General features: G+C 41.3%; 1 protein-coding gene across 1 annotated transcript; it reads left to right on the forward strand.

The window, feature by feature from the left end:
• The first annotated feature begins 2,810 nt into the window (after positions 1–2,810).
• On the forward strand, positions 2,811–18,330 carry LOC100563567 (coagulation factor IX). Its single transcript, XM_062963671.1, has 8 exons — positions 2,811–2,980; positions 5,441–5,604; positions 7,953–7,977; positions 9,255–9,368; positions 10,768–10,896; positions 12,995–13,209; positions 14,591–14,705; positions 16,590–18,330. The coding sequence occupies exons 1-8, from the start codon at positions 2,917–2,919 to the stop codon at positions 17,138–17,140; spliced, it is 1,377 nt and encodes a 458-aa protein (XP_062819741.1). The 5' UTR covers positions 2,811–2,916; the 3' UTR covers positions 17,141–18,330.
• The last annotated feature ends 588 nt before the right edge of the window (positions 18,331–18,918 follow it).

Raw genomic sequence — 18,918 nt, forward strand, 5'->3', positions numbered from 1 at the left:
CGCACATCTCATTTAGTAAAATGTTTGAATGCTTGGAAGAAGAAGAAGAGAAAAGGCAGAGGGGAGGAAGCAGAATGTTTAGCATGGATAATTGAGATAGATTTGGCTAGAATTCAGTTTTAGTTCCATGTAACAAACTGGGCTACAATTTTACATTAACATATATGTGGATCTAATTGTAGACTCACAGAAGTCCTCCACAGCCATTTATGGCTTGTTGAAAGAATTCAGTTCCATCACTAGTGGTGTGTGTGGGAAGGAATGAACTGCATCAGATGACACCGTCCAATAGGGTGACATCAAAATTATGGTCTACGGATTTTTTGTGCAGTGTTTCAGCAGAAATGTATTACGGTATATTTATTTAAAAAGATTATATCCCTAGAATCACAGTTGGAAGAAACCTCAAAGACCATCCAATGCAATGATTCCCAAAGTGGGTGCTACTGCCCTCTGGTGGGCACTGGAGTAATCCAGGGGGGCGGTGATGGCACCCATTAGGACACGGAAGTGGGGCTAGAGGAGGGGCGGGGCCTCTTCCCAAGTGCCAGAGACAGAGCTGAGCCCCTGAGGCGCCTGTTAGGACACACAGGGGCGGAGCTAGAGGAGTGGGCGTGGCTTCTTCCCAAGAGCCCGAGACAGGACTGAGAATCTCTACCTCTCCTGAGGCGCTTGTTAGGACACAGAGGGCGGAGCTAGGGAAGGGGGCGGGGCCTCCTTCCAAGAGCCTGAGACAGGGCTGAGCCTCTATACGTCTCCTGAGAGGCCTTTTAGGACTAAAGGGTGGGGCTGGGGTGGGGGCAAGGCCTCTGTATACCTCCTTTGAGGCGCTTGTTAGAACATGGGGGTGGGGTAGGTTCAGCCGTCAGGCACTTGGGAAGAGGCCCCGCCTCCTCCTCTAGCCCCGCCTCCTTTGTCCTGGCAGGTTTTGTAATACCTTTAGGCTGCATGAGCACTGGAAACCAGACACCGAGGCCAATAAAAAATCTAATATCTTTATTAAAGAATTAAAAGAATCAAACAAAAATAAGCAGAGTATATAGTCCAGCAATAGTCCTTTTAGGAAAGGTCAAATATAGTCCAGCAATATAAATGTCAAATGTCTAGTATTAGAGTTCAAAGTTTTAAATCCAATAACCGAAACACACTCAAACTTTCAAGCAGTCTGAGTGGGGAATAAGCAAGGTCTTTCACAAGAGTTCCAGGTTCAATGTCCAAGGCAGGGATAACAAGGCAAGGCAAGGCAAGGTTGGTCATGGTGGAACTAAATTGCAGTCCAGACTTGGCAGGGAGGTGAGACGCAACGCCCAGTCTACTCAAGAGTAGCGCGCCACAGGAAACTAGAGTCGATGTTAATTCTTCAACTGACACATTGACACCACGATGGCTAGCCTGTGCCCGGAACTTTTATGGGACTTCAAATCTTCCCTCAAACCAGGTGCCTGAAACACTTTTTCCCAAGGGTACCAGACTGAAAGCAGCAATTTTGCCAGATGCAACCCTCCCTGGAAACTCCCAAGGGAATCGGTTTAATTAGTGTCCTCTCTCTCCGCTAATTTCGCGCTTTGTCTCCGAGTCTACTTCTCAGAGCGGAAAGTTTTGAGAAACAATCTCCTAACAAAAGGAACACTTTCCGGGGAACCAGGCTCTGTTTCAAGGGCTTTTGTAATTAACTTTGGGCTCGAACTGTTAACAGGGAACATCTGGAAGGGAACGGAATCTTGCTGAGTTGGCACAAACCCCATATCCTCTTCAGTCTGATCTATAATGGCGGCAGGGTCATGACTTGAGGGTCCCTGAGACATCACAGGTTTCTCAGGACAGGGATAGAAGCTCAGCCCTGCCTCAGAGATCGTAACTCCACCCATCCCAGTCCTGGCTGCCATTTGTGGCCCTGCCCACCCCCCCCCCCACCCCCTTGGCTCTGCATCTTGGACTAGGGGAGAGGCTCAGCCCCGCCCTCTTGAGCAGGAGCCACACCCACCCCTCTAGCCACGCCCCCCTTTCCAGGAGGCGCTGAGTCATATTTTTTCTGGAAAGGGGGCTGTAGGCCAAATAAATTTGGGAACCACTGGTTTAGGGCTTTATAGGCTAAAGCCAGCACTTTGAATCGGATTAAAATTCAGTTTGTTAGCCCTCATTCAGATCGCCACAGTTGCCAAGCACTGGTTCAGGACCTGGACAGCTTCCATAGCAGTAGGTGGAAAAGATTGATAGAAGTGAGTGTCATCTGCATAAAGGTGGCACCGAATTCCAAAAATTGAAGACGATCTCTCCCAGCAGCTTCATGTTAAGCTTGCAAGAGCGTTGGAGTTGGGAAGTGCATGCATACATATCTAATCCATTATCAAATGTTTCTCTATTAACCACCGGGTTAACCATAAAAGAATAATGGACATAGATAGAAGAGTTGGCTCATGTGCCACTCATAGTCATCAAGAAGAAGAAGAAGAAGAAGAAGAAGAAGAAGAAGAAGAAGGAGAAGGAGAAGAAGAAGGAGAAGAAGAAGAAGGAGAAGAAGAAGGAGAAGAAGAAGGAGAAGAAAAAGGAGAAGCAGAAGGAGAAAAAGGAGAAGGAGAAGGAGAAGAAAAAGGAGAAGAAAAAGGAGAAGAAGAAAAAGGAGAAGCAGAAGGAGAAAAAGGAGAAGGAGAAGGAGAAGAAAAAGGAGAAGAAAAAGGAGGAGAAGAAGAAGAAGAAGAAGAAGAAGAAGAAGTTGTTGTTGTTGTTGTTGTTGTTGTTGTTGTTCCTTTAACGTGGGAGGAACCATTTCAGAACCGTCCAAATAGGCTTTTCATGTAAAGCTTACCTCATTTGAGCCCAAAACAAAGCAAATATGTACATGCACTTTGGAACGAATTGATCCAGAGGATTTCAGTTCACTATTCATTAGCAAAGCCACTGGGATCTTTTAAGAAAATGGCAAACCGTGTCCTTCTCATTTGTCTCCTGATAGACTCGTTTCTCTTCTCCAAATGTGCAGGTTGGTTCTTATTATTATTGTTATTATTGTTGTTGTATTTATGTATACCCCACTTTATCTCCCTTCATTATTATTATTATTATTATTATTATTATTATTATTATTATTATATTTATTTATACTCCCTGAAGGGGCCTCAAAGCGGCTTAACATAAAAGCAGCAGCATAACAATTTAAAAATACACAAATATACGAACATTAAAACACAATTAAATATAATCAATATTTGTTTCTAAATCCCAGTTAAAAAACCATTAAAAGTTTTAGAACTCATAAGCCCACTATATTTCTTCTCGTGTGGGTTTTGTCATCTCCGGAGTCCCTGTTCTATAGATCTAAAAGAAATCCTGGTTGCTGGACAAATAGAGTCTCACTTATCCAAGCTAAACGGGCCGGCAGAAGCTTGGATAAGCGAATATTTTGGATAATAAGGAGGGATTAAGGAAAAGCCTATTAAACATCAAATAAGGTTATGATTTTACAAATTAAGCACCAAAACATCATGTTATACAACAAATTTGACAGAAAAAGTAGTTCAATAGGCAGTAATGTTATGTTGTAATTACTGTATTTTTCTGTCAAATTTGTTGTAAAACATGATGTTTTTTTTGATGCTTAATTTGTAAAATCATAACCTGATTTGATGTTTAATAGGCTTTTCCTTAATCCCTCCTTATTATCCAAAATAGTCGCTTATCCAAGCTTCTTCCAGCCCATTTAGCTTGGATAAGTGAGACTCTACTGTACGTATAGAGTTGTTAATAATATTATTAGAATACATCATATATATATATATATATATATATATACACACACACACACACACACACACACACACACACACATATGGTAAATGTTTCCCTTGACATTAAGTCCAGTTGTGTCCAACTCTGGGGTTGGTGCTCATTTCCATTTCTAAGCCTAAGAGCTGGCTTTGTCCGTAGACACCCCCAAGGTGAAGTGGCCACTGGCATGTCTGCATGGAGCACCGTTACCTTCCCGCCATAGCGGTACCTATTGATCTACTCACATTTGCATGTTTTCAAACTGCTAGGTTGGCAGAAGCTCGTGCTAGCAGTGGGTGCTCACTCCGCTCCCCGGAATTCGAACCTGTGACTTTTCGGTCCGCAAGTTCAACAGCTCAGCACTTCAATATGCTGCGCCACGGGGGGCTCCCATTATGTCTTATGGAATCTTGGAATTCCCCAAATCCCAAAATCCAAAGAATTTCTGATTCCAAGAATTTTGGATAAGGGAGACTTGCCCTGTGATGATGATGATGATGATGATGATGATGATGATGATGATGATGATGATGATGATGATAATAATCATCATCATCATCTCAGCCGGCATTTGGAAACAATAGGAATTGACAAAATTACGATCTGCCAACTGCAAAAGGCCACCCTGCTGGGATCTGCAAGCATCATCCGAAAATACCTCACACAGTCCTAGATACTTGGGAAGTGTTCGACTTGTGATTTTGTGATATGAAATCCAGCATATCTATCTTGTTTGCTGTGTCATAATAAAATAATAATAATAATAATAATAATAATAATAATAATAATAATAATACATCACACAGTCCTAGACACTTGGGAAGTGTTCGACTTGTGATTTTGTGATATGAAATCCAGCATATCGATCTTGTTTGCTGTGTCATAATAAAATAATAATAATAATAATAATAATAATAATAATAATACATCACACAGTCCTAGACACTTGGGAAGTGTTCGACTTGTGATTTTGTGATATGAAATCCAGCATATCGATCTTGTTTGCTGTGTCATAATAAAATAATAATAATAATAATAATAATAATAATAATAATAATAATAATAATAATAATAATAATAATGAGTTTATTTATATCCCGCCTCCATCTCCCCCTAAGAGGACTTGGGGTGGCTCACAGAAATATCAATAAAAAACAATAACAGTATACAATACATCAATAGACAAAACATGCACCAGTTATAAATCTGAGAACATTAATCTATGAAATAAAAACACACTTAATAAAACATAAGATTAAAATACTATTTCCACTAAGGGCGGTGGGAATGAGAGAAATCAATTCTTTTAACACACTGCACCATGTTATCAGTTTGTGTTGGTTCTATTGTAATAAATCCCAGAATTCATACTTCAGGGACCTCTCTAGCAGAGAATTCTAAGGGTAGATCTTCACTGTTGAATTAGTTCACTTTGACACCACTTTAACTATGGTGGCTCAATCCTATCTAATCATGGGAGTTGTCATTTCACAAGGTTTTTTGCCTTTAAACAGTGTGACTATGATGATTCCATAGCATTGAGCCACAGCAGTTAAAGTCATGTCAAATGACATTAATCCTACAGTATATGGTGCACCCTAACAAATCATAGCGAAATAATTACCAAATCAAAATGGTCTTCTCTTATTCTGAATCATTCCATTCCGTCTTGAAGTTTTTATCAATCCAGACGAGGCGAGTAATGTTTTGCAGCGATATAAAAGGTACAACACCGGGAGGCTAGAAGAATTTGTCCAAGGGAACTTGGAACGCGAATGCATGGAGGAAACATGCAACTACGAGGAAGCGAGAGAAGTCTTCGAGAACGAGGAAAAAACGGTGAGACAATTCCTGGAATACGAAACCTAGAACAAGGAAGACTTGGAGGAGGAGGGTTACTAGGATGTCATGGCTGACCCAAACAGACACAACAATGGTGGCTTCAAAGGTGGAGTCACTTCTCTACTGAACCATATCATGAACCAGAGCAGATGAGAAAAGGTTGAAGGTGTTGGGCATGTTCAGCTTGAAGGTTGACATGATAGGACTCTTTCAGTATCTCAAGGACATTCCCAGAGAAGAGGAGATAAGTGTGGAAAGAGTTAATTGCCAAGAAGCTGTGATGACCTTGATGTGTGGCTGGAACTAGGGAGTATCCAGACACAAATGTGTGTGCATATTGATTGAGTCCGTTGAGTCGAGATCTGTCTGCCTAGGGGATGAGTTCTGTCTGCCTTGGGAGTTTGAGTCCTGTGTTCATCTGTCGTCTGTTTGTGTTGATTCAGTCAAACTTTGTAAATAGTTTTACCAATGTCTCTGAGTGTCTCTTCATTCTGCGCTCCACTGATTCCATCCAACTACTGCTGCGCTGCTAATACTCATACCAACCTGCCCAAATGTTAAGATCTTCTAGTGAGGCCCTCCTCTTGTTGCCGCCACCATCACAAATGTGGTTGGTGGTGATGAGAGAGAGAGCCTTCTCGGTGGTTGCTCAAACTCTTTAGAACTCCCTCCCCAAGGAGGTTAAAACAGCCCCCTCGCTGACATCTATATATATAAGAATGTAATGTGCATAATTAGGACCGAGTTAACAACAAAACCACTGGGCCAAATCACACCAAATTTGGCCATAATACTCATCACTTTCCAAGGAGGACATCTAAAAAAAAGAAAGAAAACAGAGACAAGGCCAGAAAAATCCCATCGTTATCCAACTTGAATACCATTGAATACCCTTGCAGATTCAAAGCCTGGCTGATTCATATCTAGGGGTCTCCACTGTTGGCCAACTTGAATACCATTGAATAGCCTTGCAGCTTCAAAGCCTGGCTGCTTCATACCTAGGCAACTCCATTGTTGGCCAACTTTAATACTATTGAATAGCCTTGTAGCTTCAAAGCCTGGCTGCTTCATACCTAGGGGACTCCATTGTTGGCCAACTTGAATACCATTGAATAGCCTTGCAGCTTCAAAGCCTGGCTGATTCATACTTAGGGGACTCCACTGTTGGCCAACTTGAATACCATTGAATAGCCTTACAGCTTCAAAGCCTGACTGCTTCATACCTAGGGGACTCCATTGTTGGCCAACTTTAATACCATTGAATAGCCTTGCAGCTTCAAAGCCTGGCTGATTCATACCTAGGCCATTGTTTGCCAACTTTAATACTATTGAATAGCCTTGCAGTTTCAAAGCCTGGCTGCTTCATACCTAGGCGACTCCATTGTTGGCCAACTTTAATACTATTGAATAGCCTTGTAGCTTCAAAGCCTGGCTGCTTCATACCTAGGGGACTCCATGGTTGGCCAACTTGAATACCATTGAATAGCCTTGCAGCTTCAAAGCCTGGCTGATTCATACTTAGGGGACTCCACTGTTGGCCAACTTGAATACCATTGAATAGCCTTACAGCTTCAAAGCCTGACTGCTTCATACCTAGGGGACTCCATTGTTGGCCAACTTTAATACCATTGAATAGCCTTGCAGCTTCAAAGCCTGGCTCATTCATTCCTAAGCCATTGTTTGCCAACTTTAATACTATTGAATAGCCTTGCAGTTTCAAAGCCTGGCTGCTTCATACCTAGGCGACTCCATTGTTGGCCAACTTTAATACTATTGAATAGCCTTGTAGCTTCAAAGCCTGGCTGCTTCATACTTAGGGGACTCCACTGTTGGCCAACTTGAATACCATTGAATAGCCTTGCAGCTTCAAAGCCTGACTGCTTCATACCTAGGGGACTCCATTGTTGGCCAACTTTAATACCATTGAATAGGCTTGCAGCTTCAAAGCCTGGCCGCTTCATCCCCAGGGTAATACTTTCTAGGCCACCTTGAATGCCACAAAAAAAACCCACATAAGGCTACACCACAGCAACTCATGGCCGGGCACAACTAGTCTTTTAAAAAGCAGCTAAAGATCTTCTTGTTTTCACAAATACTTAGCTGTAATGTCAGGGAGGCCAACTTTCATTGAGCCATGCTAAGTTTATCATGTGTCCGTTGAGTTGCCTGTAATAATTGTGTTAGATAAATGTTTTAAAATATCTTTACTTATTTTTATTGTAAATTTATATGTATGTTGTCTTGTATTGTTTTTACATAATGTTGTGGGCCGCTTTGGGTCCCGTTTAGGGAGAAAAGCGGGATTCAAATAAAGATTTATCATTATTTATTCTTCTTCTTTCTAGATGGCATTTTGGAAGGTGTATCTTGGTAAGTGGTCTCTTTTAAATCTCCAGTTCTATTACAGTCTTTGACATGAGAAAGTATCAGAGTAGAAGCCATTGCATGGAAGATATTTGCCTCGTTAGATCACAGTTTTGAAATTGGGTGCCATCTAGATATATTGAACTGCAAGTCAAGCCATATATCTATATATACAAAAGAGTGATGGCATCACGGCAGTGAACAAAACAACAAACCTACACATCCCAGAAACACTAAACTTGGCAGCACAACCCCTCATCCATGCCTCTACGTCCATACAACAAAAAGAAAAGAAAAATAAAGTCCTAATTAGAGGGAGAGAAATAATTGTTTTTATCCAATTACTGCCAGTTAGAAGGCTAAGCTCCGCCCACTCGGTCTCCTAGCAACCCACTGAGCCCAGGGGACAGGCAGAGTTAGGCCTCACTTAGGCCTCTTCCACACTGCCTATAAAATACAGGTTATCAGATTTGAACTGGATTATATGGCAGTGTAGACTCAAGGCCCTTCCACACAGCTATATAACCTATTTATAATGGACTTAATGTCAGGGAAAAACCTTTACCCTTTACCTTAACTACCACCAATTCCTCAATACTTTATTTCCTATACCACCATACTTGGCCACAGCAACACGTGGCCAGGCACAGCTAGTATTTTATATATAATAAAGTGATGACATTGCAAGCTCCTTTAAAGTTCAGACATGAAACTCAGAACAGATTTACTATCCTGCCGCAAAGCCATAAGGAAAGTACTATAAAACCACACTACTGCATAAAACGTAAGAAGCAAATTATTTCCTTTGTGGTTCTTAATCTTTCCTATTTTGGGGCTGCTGCTGTAATTGAAGTTGTGTGTTTTTCAACTGTTTATAGGAAGAATGTGTTTGAAACAGCAGCAGAAATAATGTCTGAAATGGGATAATTAATATCTAAATAGCCCATCTATTTCCTTAATTTACTTTTGCTTATGTCCGTTCAAAACACAATACTGTTTGTGTCTCTTGGTTTAGCATTTCGTAGCAAGTTGTATCAGGCACATTGACTACATTTTGGCCTTATTTGTTCATTTTTTGTGTCTATATAGTTCAAGGCTGTTCTCTCTGTGTGCATTCATTTAGTGTTTTTGTGGCCTTGGCGTTTCTATATCATGATTTTAATGCCTTTTTCTGATTTTATAGTGTTTTCTTTGTTTCTTAATTTCATTCGTCTTCTCTAAAGTACATTAATTGTAATGTCTCCATCCAAACTCCAATTCTAATCTTCATTTTCATATTCAAGATGGAGATCAGTGCTTATCAAACCCTTGCAAAAATGGAGGCCGGTGTGAAGATGATGTTAGTAACTACATTTGCTGGTGTCCAGCAGGTTATGAAGGAAGGAACTGTGAATTAGGTATGTTAATTACAAACTGCCTACTTATCTATATATTAGGCATGTCCGATGGATGAAAAAAATGTTTCAATTCTCGTTTCTAAAGTAGGGGGCGCTGGCGCTTCAATATAGAAAGTATTTCCGATTTTTTTGCCCAAAAATTTCTGATATTTCCGAAAATTCGTGATGATTCTAAATGTTTCTAAAATGGCAGACGTGCATGCGCAATCGCAAAAAAAAAAAAAGGAACCTGGGGGGGGGGGACTTTTACAGGGCTCTCCCACCCTCATTTCTTGAGTTATTGTCATCAACCCTAGCCCCCACCTTTACATCCATCGTGGAAGCTTCTGATTGGCCGGGGAGTGGCAACCATGTTAGGCTGTGCTAAGCTCCCATTCTAGGTAGGTTGCAGAAACAAACAAAAAATTAAGAAAATATTTTTAAAAATATATTTTTAAAAATTGGGGGGGGGGGGGGGGGGAATTAACGAAACATTAAGAGACAATTAGAGAATGGGCCAACAATGGTTCAAATTACATTGCCGGTTGTGCTGTGAGACAATGTCTCGGAATGCGAATCAAAAAGCGAGAACAATCTGAAATAATTCCGATATACGATTCAAAACGTTTTTTTGGACATGTCTACTATATATATATATAAAAGAGTGATGGAATCCCGGAAACCAACAAAACAACAAAACTAAAGGCCCCCAACCTCTAAAATTGACATCACAACCCCTCATCCATGCCTCTAGGTTGATACAAGAAAAAGAAAAGAAAAATAAAGTCCTAATTAGAGGGAGAGGAATAATTGTTTTTTATCCAATTGCTGCCAGTTAGAAGGCTAAGCTCCGCCCACTTGGTCTCCTAGCAACCTACTCAGCCCAGGAGACAAGCAGAGTTAGGCCTCACTTAGGCCTCTTCCACACTGCCTATAAAATACAGATTATCAGATTTCAACTGGATTATCTTGAGTCCACACTGCCATATAATCCACTTCAGTGTGCATTTTATACAGCTGTGTAGAAGAGGCCTCATATAATCCAGTTCTAAGCAGAAAATATAAGATGCTAAATATACAGTAGAGTCTCACTTATCCAACATAAACAGGACAGCAGAACGTTGGATAACTGAATATGTTGGATAATAAGAAGGGATTCATACTTTACTTCCTATACCACCAGACTTAGCCACAGCAACGCGTGGCTGGGCACAGCTAGTATATTATATTTGATTTTCTCTCTCTCTTTGGAGTTCTCATTATATTGGCTTCCTATCCTCGTTGGATGACTAGAGGTGGTTCTACAGTGGTATTATTCCACTTTGCCATGAACAACATCATGTGAAATACTGTTGAAGAGGGTAATTTACATTTGATTCGCATCTTCTTTTCTTCCCATTCCTTTCTAACCTACAATCAGATGCTACCTGCTCAACAAAGAACGGAGGGTGCAAGCAGTTTTGCAAGAACAATGACGCTGGGATTGCCGTGTGTTCCTGTGCTCCTGGGTACAAACTCAAGGCCGACCAGAGAGGCTGTGAACCAACAGGTATGGAGAGGCACCTCAACTGCTGGAATGAGAAATATTTGGCAGAGTTAAATATCTGCATTCTGATGGATTAGATCCCAGTCTTCTTCATTGTATCTTGTTGCATTTGTATATTGTTGCACCTTGAGGCTGTCCAGCATGGCTCACGTTCAACTAGTGGACAACAAGGTGAACATAAGCCAACTGCGTGGTGCAGCAGCTAAAAAGGCAAATGACATTTTGGGCTGCATCCAAAGGAGTCTAGTGTCCAGATCGAGGGAAGTCGTGGTGCCTCTCTATTTGGCTTTGGTCAGACCTTACCTGGAATACTGTGTCCAATTCTGGGCTCGACAATTTAAAATCCATGGATAAATATGTGAAAGGTCATCATAAGGAAGACGGAGAGGCTTAGTTTCTGCTGTCCTGGAGACAAGTTCTCAATTAAGCAGTGGGTCCAAATTACAGGGAAGGAGCTTCCACCTGAACATTAGGAACAACTTCTTGACTGAGCTGTTCAGCAGTGGAACTCTCTGCCTCGGAGTGTGGTGGAGGCTGTTGGTGTTATTTGGTGTAAGTGTGAAATGTTGAATCAAGCGTTTTGCTGTTGGGGTTTTGCAACTGTGTATTCCGGCATGCTTTCCAGCAGCACACGGGTTAATCGCAAGCCAGCTTGATTGATAGCCTGCCGAGCCTATAGGTCAAGCCTTCCTGTCTCAGAAGTGCTGACAGGACATTCGTCATTCAGCAATGGAATGTGGGAGTTGCCGGCTTCGCAGACGGCAAAGAGAAAGAACATACTTTGCCTTTGCTTGGGAAGCATGGGTCCTAAGAGCGATGGGCTTTGTAATTGTATATAGTTGTATATAATAAAGCCTTAGAACCGCTGGGATCAGCTGAATTACGACTGTGGTGTCGTTTGTCGGTGCTGCTTGGCCAGTTGCTTAAGCAGTCTGACTGAAGATGAATTGGTGAGAGGCCTGACTCACCAATAAATCAGGGTGGTTCAGAGCTAATTTAACCTCCAGACAGAGGCTCCTTCTTTGGAGGCTTTTAAACAGAGGCTAGGTGGCCATCTGTCAGGGGTCCTTTGATTGTGCTTTTCCTGCGTGGCAGGGGGTTGGAATAGATGGCCCACATGGTCTCTTCCAATTCTATGATTCTGTGACCAAAGGGTTACACTCATGGATCTAAAGATTCCTTAAAAAAAACAATCATAATCTTATCCTTGAATAATCAAATTCACAAAAGCCAAAGCCACAAATATTAAAGTTCAACTGCAATGTTATCTCCAGACTTATTTATGTGAAGTAAATCCAGTTTCTTTTTTTTTTTTAGAGAATTTTATTAAATTTTTTATGTTACATCGAAAGAGTAAGAACAACCAAGGTATAGAAAAGTAGGAAAGAGAGAGAAAGATAAGGTCTACAATCTACAAAAATATACCCACATACAACAAATATGTGTGTGTGTGTGTGTGTATATGTATGACTTCCATTCCATCTTCTTGGATAATATTTTCTTATTATTCAAAAATATTTTTTCTTACTAAAAAAATAGTAAAATTGTGTCTCGTAATCTTCATTTTCTCAAATTATCCAGATAGTCCTGAAGATCGTCTCAATTCGTTCTTTTCATTACCTTGCCTGTATTTTTCTTCAACAAAAAAGTCAGTTCATCCATATCCTTTATTTCTCTTATCTTCTCCACCCACTCCTCAATTGGTGGGACTGATTCCTGTTTCCATTCTCTAGCGAAAACAAGTCTAGCCATAGTCGTAATATAAGTGAAAAGTTTATCTTCTTGTTCAGTCAATTGTAAGTCTAAATCTGTAAATCCTAATAGATAATACTCTGGTTTTCTTATAAAGATTCTTTTTTAAACCTTTTGTGTAAATCCATTTTCAATGCAATGAAATGTTGTATGTTTATGCCCATTGCATGCATTTTATGGGATGGGGTTTAGCTTTCATTCAACACTTGAAGGGGTCTGTTACCTCTCCAAGAGCTAAAACCCCACAGCTGATTTTCATCTGCCTTCCATATGTTTTATCAATCAGAGACTTCATGACTTGCTGTTTTCTTGTTTTGTTACATTTCTCCTTCTCTACCACTGGCCCCAGTGCCTTTTCCATGCGGAAAGATTACATCTCCCGAAGCCAAGAAAAAACTCACCCGCTCTTCCATCACATTTGATAACTGGATCTCCACAAATGCCACCAGCGATGACCTTGAAGGAGAAGGATCGGACAATACGACCCAGATTCAGTGGAAGGAAGCTTTCCGCAACCGGGTCGTCGGAGGCACAGACAGCAAGAAAGGCGAAGTTCCCTGGCAGGTAACATTGTCACCATATATGCTGAGGTGGGCCAATGCTTAAGAAATGGCAAGTAGATTCTGATTCTGAAAAAAAAATCCCCTTGAACTTCAAAAAGTTGGGGAATTACTAAAAATAACAACATTGCCCCCAATGCTTCTTCTGGGGTCCATTTTTGAAGGAGTTTAAAATGAGGACATGGAGCAACATGGGTGTAATGAAGTACGAATTTTTGGTTTACAGATGTTATGTTTAAATGTGTGTTTGTGTTTTAAAAGGGTAAGTATTACAGTTATTGCATCTCAGCACTCAGAGGCTGGTTGCCATGGAGAAGTAGGCGGAGCCAACTGCCGTTTAGTTGAAGAAGTGCAGAGTTTAAAAAAGAGAGTCAGTCTGTGCTCTGATGAGGCACAAGGAAGATTGATCCTAGGTTGAGGGGATAGGGAAACTCAATTGTTCTTTTTGAGTCGGTTTAAAATAAGTTTGGTGACTTATTTAATGTAGTCTGTGTCCTGGTAAGGAACAGAGAATCTGTGATCGTATATCACAGGGGTGACTGCGGTTTAAAAGTAGCAGAGAAAGAAGTGACACTTTAGAGAGTTTGACTCATCTCATTCTAGTAATGAAACTGTTAATAAAAATACCTCTAAGTAAGAAACAACATTGTAACCACTAAGCTCTGTGCCAGAATAACGTGTTCTTGTTTTTCCAACATCAAAGCCTCTGTTGCATATATTGTAAACCAAGTTACGCTACCATCTAAAGTGAATAAGAAGAAGAAAGAAAAAAAAGTAATAGGTCTTCTCCCTGAGTCTTTGGTGGTTGCATCTTTACAAATTGGTGGCAATCGTAATTAGCTCCTTACAAATTGGCGGCAACAGTGGGATAAGAAGATTACCCCCTGCCTGAAAGAACCTTAGTCGTTCTTAGTCCCTTTACAATGGGTCTAACGAGAACATCTTGGAAAATAAACATCTATGGTGGAGTCCTCAGTGGCACAGCAGGTTAAACCGCTGAGCTGCTGAACTTGCTGACCGAAAGGTCGCCAGGTTCGAATCTGGTCAGCGGGGTGAGCTCCCACTATTAGCTCCAGCTTCTTCCAACCTAGCAGTTCGAAAACATGCAAATGTGAGTAGATCGATAGGTACCGCACCGGCGGGAAGGTAATGGCACTCCATGCAGTCATACTGGCCACATGACCGTGGAGGTGTCTATGCACAATGCCGGCTCTTCGGCTTAGAAATGGAGATGAGCACCAACCCCAAGAGTCGGACACGACTGGACTTAATGTCAGGGGAAAATCTTTACCTTTACTATAGTGATGTCACATCTTCTTCCTAATGGAGATGTGATCCCATGCTCAGTTTGGAAAGGGATCTCTTCTTCTCTTCTTTGCTCTCAGGTTTATTTGCTCGACAGTGAGAAGAGAGGGATCTGTGGAGGCTCCATCATCAATGAAAAGTGGATTGTCACAGCTGCGCACTGCCTGGAGTATGAGCCCCGCACTGTTGTGGCCGGTGAGCTATGGGATAACTTGGAATGTTGAAAGTGGGTTTGGTCTTGCCCCATTTTGCTTGCAATTCTGGTTCATAAAGCAAGATAGCAGGGATGGTAGGATCGAAGCTGGATCTAGATTCTTAAAAGATATTCTGGGGGAGGGGGAGTATCTTTTGCCATTGAATGTGTGCTATTGTACTCATCTTGTTGTGTATATAATAATAATAATAATAATAATAATAATACGATCTGCCAACTGCAAAAGGCCACCCTACTTGGATCTGCGCACATCGTCTGAAAATACATCACACAGTCCTAGACACTTGGGAAGTGTTCGACTTGTGATTTTGTGAAACGAAACCCAGCATATCTATCTTGTTTGCTGTGTCATAATATAATAATAATAATAATAATAATAATAATAATAATAATAATAATAATAATAATAATAATAAGTAATAGAAAATGAGCACGCAAAGATACTGTGGGACTTCCGAATCCAGACTGACAAAGTTCTGGAACACAACACACCAGACATCACAGTTGTGGAAAAGAAAAACATTTGGATCATTGATTTTATTTCACAAAATCACAAGTCAAACACTTCCCAAGCGTCTAGGACTGTGTGATGTATTTTCGGATGATGCGTGCAGATCCCAGTCGGGTGGCCTTTTGCAGTTGGCAGATCGTAATTTTGTCAATGCCTATTGTTTCCAAATACCGGCTGAGATCTTTTGGCACGGCACCCTGTGCGCCCATCACCACCGGGACCACCTGCACTGGTTTCTGCCAGAGTCTTTGCAGTTCAATCTTGAGGTCCTGATAGCGGCTGAGTTTTTCCTGTTGTTTTTCGTCAATGCGACTGTCACCTGGGATGGCGACATCAATGATCCAAACCTTTTTCTTCTCCACAACTGTGATGTCTGGTGTGTTGTGTTCCAGAACTTTGTCAGTCTGGATTCGGAAGACCCACAGTATCTTTGCGTGCTCATTTTCCAATACTTTTGCAGGTTTGTGATCCCACCAGTTCTTTGCTGCTGGGAGGTGGGACTTGAGGCATAAGTTCCAATGAATCATTTGGGCCACATAGTTGTGCCTCTGTTTGTAGTCTGTCTGTGCAATTTTCTTACAGCAGCTGAGGATATGATCAATGGTTTCGTCAGCTTCCTTGCACAGTCTGCATTTTGGGTCATCAGCTGATTTTTCGATCTTGGCCTTAACTGCCTTTGTCCTGATGTCTTGCTCCTGGGCTGCAAGGATCAGGCCTTCTGTCTCCTTCTTCAGGGTCCCATTTGTGAACCAGAGCCAGGTCTTCTCCTTGTCAGCTTTTCCTTCAATTTTGTCAAGGAACTTTCCATGCAATGTTCTGTTGTGCCAGCTGTCAGCTCTAGTTTGTAGTGCGGTTTTCTTGTACTGGTTTTTTGTCTGCTGTGCTTTGAGGAGTTTCTGATTTTTGACTTCAATCAAAGCAGGTTCTTCACTTTGCTTTACATATTCTGCTAAGGCATGTTCTTTTTCTTTGACTGCTAGTTTTACTTGTAAGAGTCCTCTGCCCCCTGATCTTCTAGGCAGATATAGCCGGTCAACATCACTGCGAGGGTGCAGTGAATGATGAATGGTCATGAGTTTTTTTGTTTTGCTGTCCAAATTGTCAATAATAATAATAATAATAATAATAATAATAATAATAATAATAATAATAATTAGGTTATTGTTGATACTATATTGTTTTTGTTGCCCCTACTTTTCCACTTATAGAGCTAGTTTATAGCTGTCATAACAGAAGAGTTGTCCGCTCCCTGAACGGCGGCCCAGTTAGCAATTTCTGAACCAGTTGAAGCTTCCAGACTATCTTCAAAAGCAGCCCCAAATGCAGTTTGACATGCATGGTTTTGTTTCACCAGGGGAACACAATGTGAATACCAAGGACCACACGGAACAATCCCGCGAAGTGGCAAGGGCAATCGCTCACCCGATGTACAACGAGAGCAACAAATACCACAACGACATTGCCCTCCTCGAGTTGGCATCTCCATTGGAGTTTAACCACTACGTCACCCCGATTTGCCTCGGGGACAAAGAGTTCACCAATAACCTCCTGAGGCACGGACTGGGCACCGTGAGCGGATGGGGCAAGTTGCACTACCAAGGGCGAGAAGCCAGCATCCTCCAAGTCCTGACCGTCCAGTACATCGATCGGCCGACCTGTTTGAGGAGCTCTCGGTACCCCATCTTGCCCAGTATGTTCTGCGCAGGTCAACCCGGTGAAGCCAAGGACACCTGTCAAGGAGACAGTGGTGGACCGCATACCACGGACATTGAGGACACGTGGTTCCTCACTGGGATCACCAGCTGGGGGGAACAATGTGCCAAGAAGGACAAATATGGCATCTACACCAGGGTTGCGAGATACGTCAAATGGATACGAAATAGCACAAGGATCGTGCATGGCTAGGCTCTTTGAAAATGGGGAAAGTTGGGGCGAGGAAACGATTTTTCCACTTTCTTTTTCCAAAGGTTTTTTTTTCTAAATGGCTTATTGTTAAAAAAAAATGAAGAATAAATGTTTAAGACAAAATTAGCGCATCTTTGCTTAAGATGACAACTTTAATGTAAATGTACAGTAGAGTCTCACTTATCCAAGCCTCGCTTATCCAAGCTTCTAGATTATCCAAGCCATTTTTGTAGTTAATGTTTTCAATATACAGTAGAGTCAGCCAAGCTGAACTTCCATTGGGTTGTTGTATGTTTTCTGGGCTGTATGGCCATGTTCCAGAAGTATTTTCTCCTGACGTTTCGCCCACATCTATGGCAGGCATCCTCAGAGGTTGTGAGCTATAGAGGTTGTGAGCTACACCTGACAATTAATTACTTTTTATATTTTATTGCATGTACAGTAGAGTCTCACTTATCCAAGCCTCGCTTATCCAAGCTTCTAGATTATCCAAGCCATTTTTGTAGTCAATGTTTTCAATATACAGTAGAGTCTCACTTATCCAACATAAACGGGCTGGCAGAATGTTGGATAAGCGAATATGTTGGATAATAAGGATGCATTAAGGAAAAGCCTATTAAACATCAAATTAGGTTATGATTTCACAAATGAAGCACCAAAACATCATGTTATACAACAAATTTGGCAGAAAAAGTAGTTCAATACGCAGTAATGTATGTAGTAATTACTGTATTTATGAATTTAGCACCAAAATATCACGATATATTGAAAACATTGACTACAAAAATGCGTTGGATAATCCAGAATGTTGGATAAGCGAGAGTTGGATAAGTGAGACTCTACTGTATCATGATATTTTGGTGCTAAATTCGTAAATACAGTAATTACAACATAACATTACTGCGTATTGAACTACTTTTTCTGTCAAATTTGTTGTATAACATGATGTTTTGGTGCTTAATTTGTAAAATCATAAACTAATTTGATGTTTAATAGGCTTTTCCTTAATCCCTCCTTATTATCCAAGATATTCGCTTATCCAAGCTTCTGCCGGCCCGTTTAGCTTGGATAAGTGAGACTCTACTGTATAGTATCAGATCATTGCAATTCCTGGTCTTGGATTTGTTTTATCTTTCCGGAAGTGTGCTATGCCTATGGAGAACTTGCAGAGATAAAATAATTTTGATTTCTTCTGTTTTTAATGGACTGTCTTTTCCCCTTTCCTCATAATCGGGCAAAACAAAAGATGTTGGGTTGCTGTGAGTTTTCCGGGCTGTCTGGCCATGTTCCAGAAGCATTCTCTCCTGACGTTTTGCCCACAACTGTGATAGGCATCCTCAGAGGTTGTGAGGTCTGTTGGAAAATAGGCGAGTGTGGAATGCCCAGGTTGGGAGAAAGAACTCTTGTCTATTGGAGGCAAGTGTGAATGTTGCAACTGGCAGCCTTGATTAGCATTGAATGGCCTTGCAGCTTTAAAGCCTGGCTGCTCCCTGCCTGGGGGAATCCTTTGTTGGGAGGTGTTAGCTGGCCCTGGTTGTTCCCTGTCTGGAATTCCCGTTTTCTGAGTGTTAGAGTTTAATACTGTTAGCCATTAACCAGATGTTGTTCATTTTCATGGTTTTCTCCTTTCTGTTGAAATTGTCCACATGCTTGTGGATTTCAATGGCTTCAAGCCAAAATCTGGCAAGAAGCACCCAGGCTTTGAAAGTGCAAGGCCATTCAATGCTAATCAAGGTAGCCAATTGCAACATGCACACTTACCTCAAACAGACAAGTGT

This window comes from Anolis carolinensis, unplaced genomic scaffold, assembly GCF_035594765.1.
Source record: "Anolis carolinensis isolate JA03-04 unplaced genomic scaffold, rAnoCar3.1.pri scaffold_12, whole genome shotgun sequence".
Classification (NCBI taxonomy): domain Eukaryota; kingdom Metazoa; phylum Chordata; class Lepidosauria; order Squamata; family Dactyloidae; genus Anolis; species Anolis carolinensis.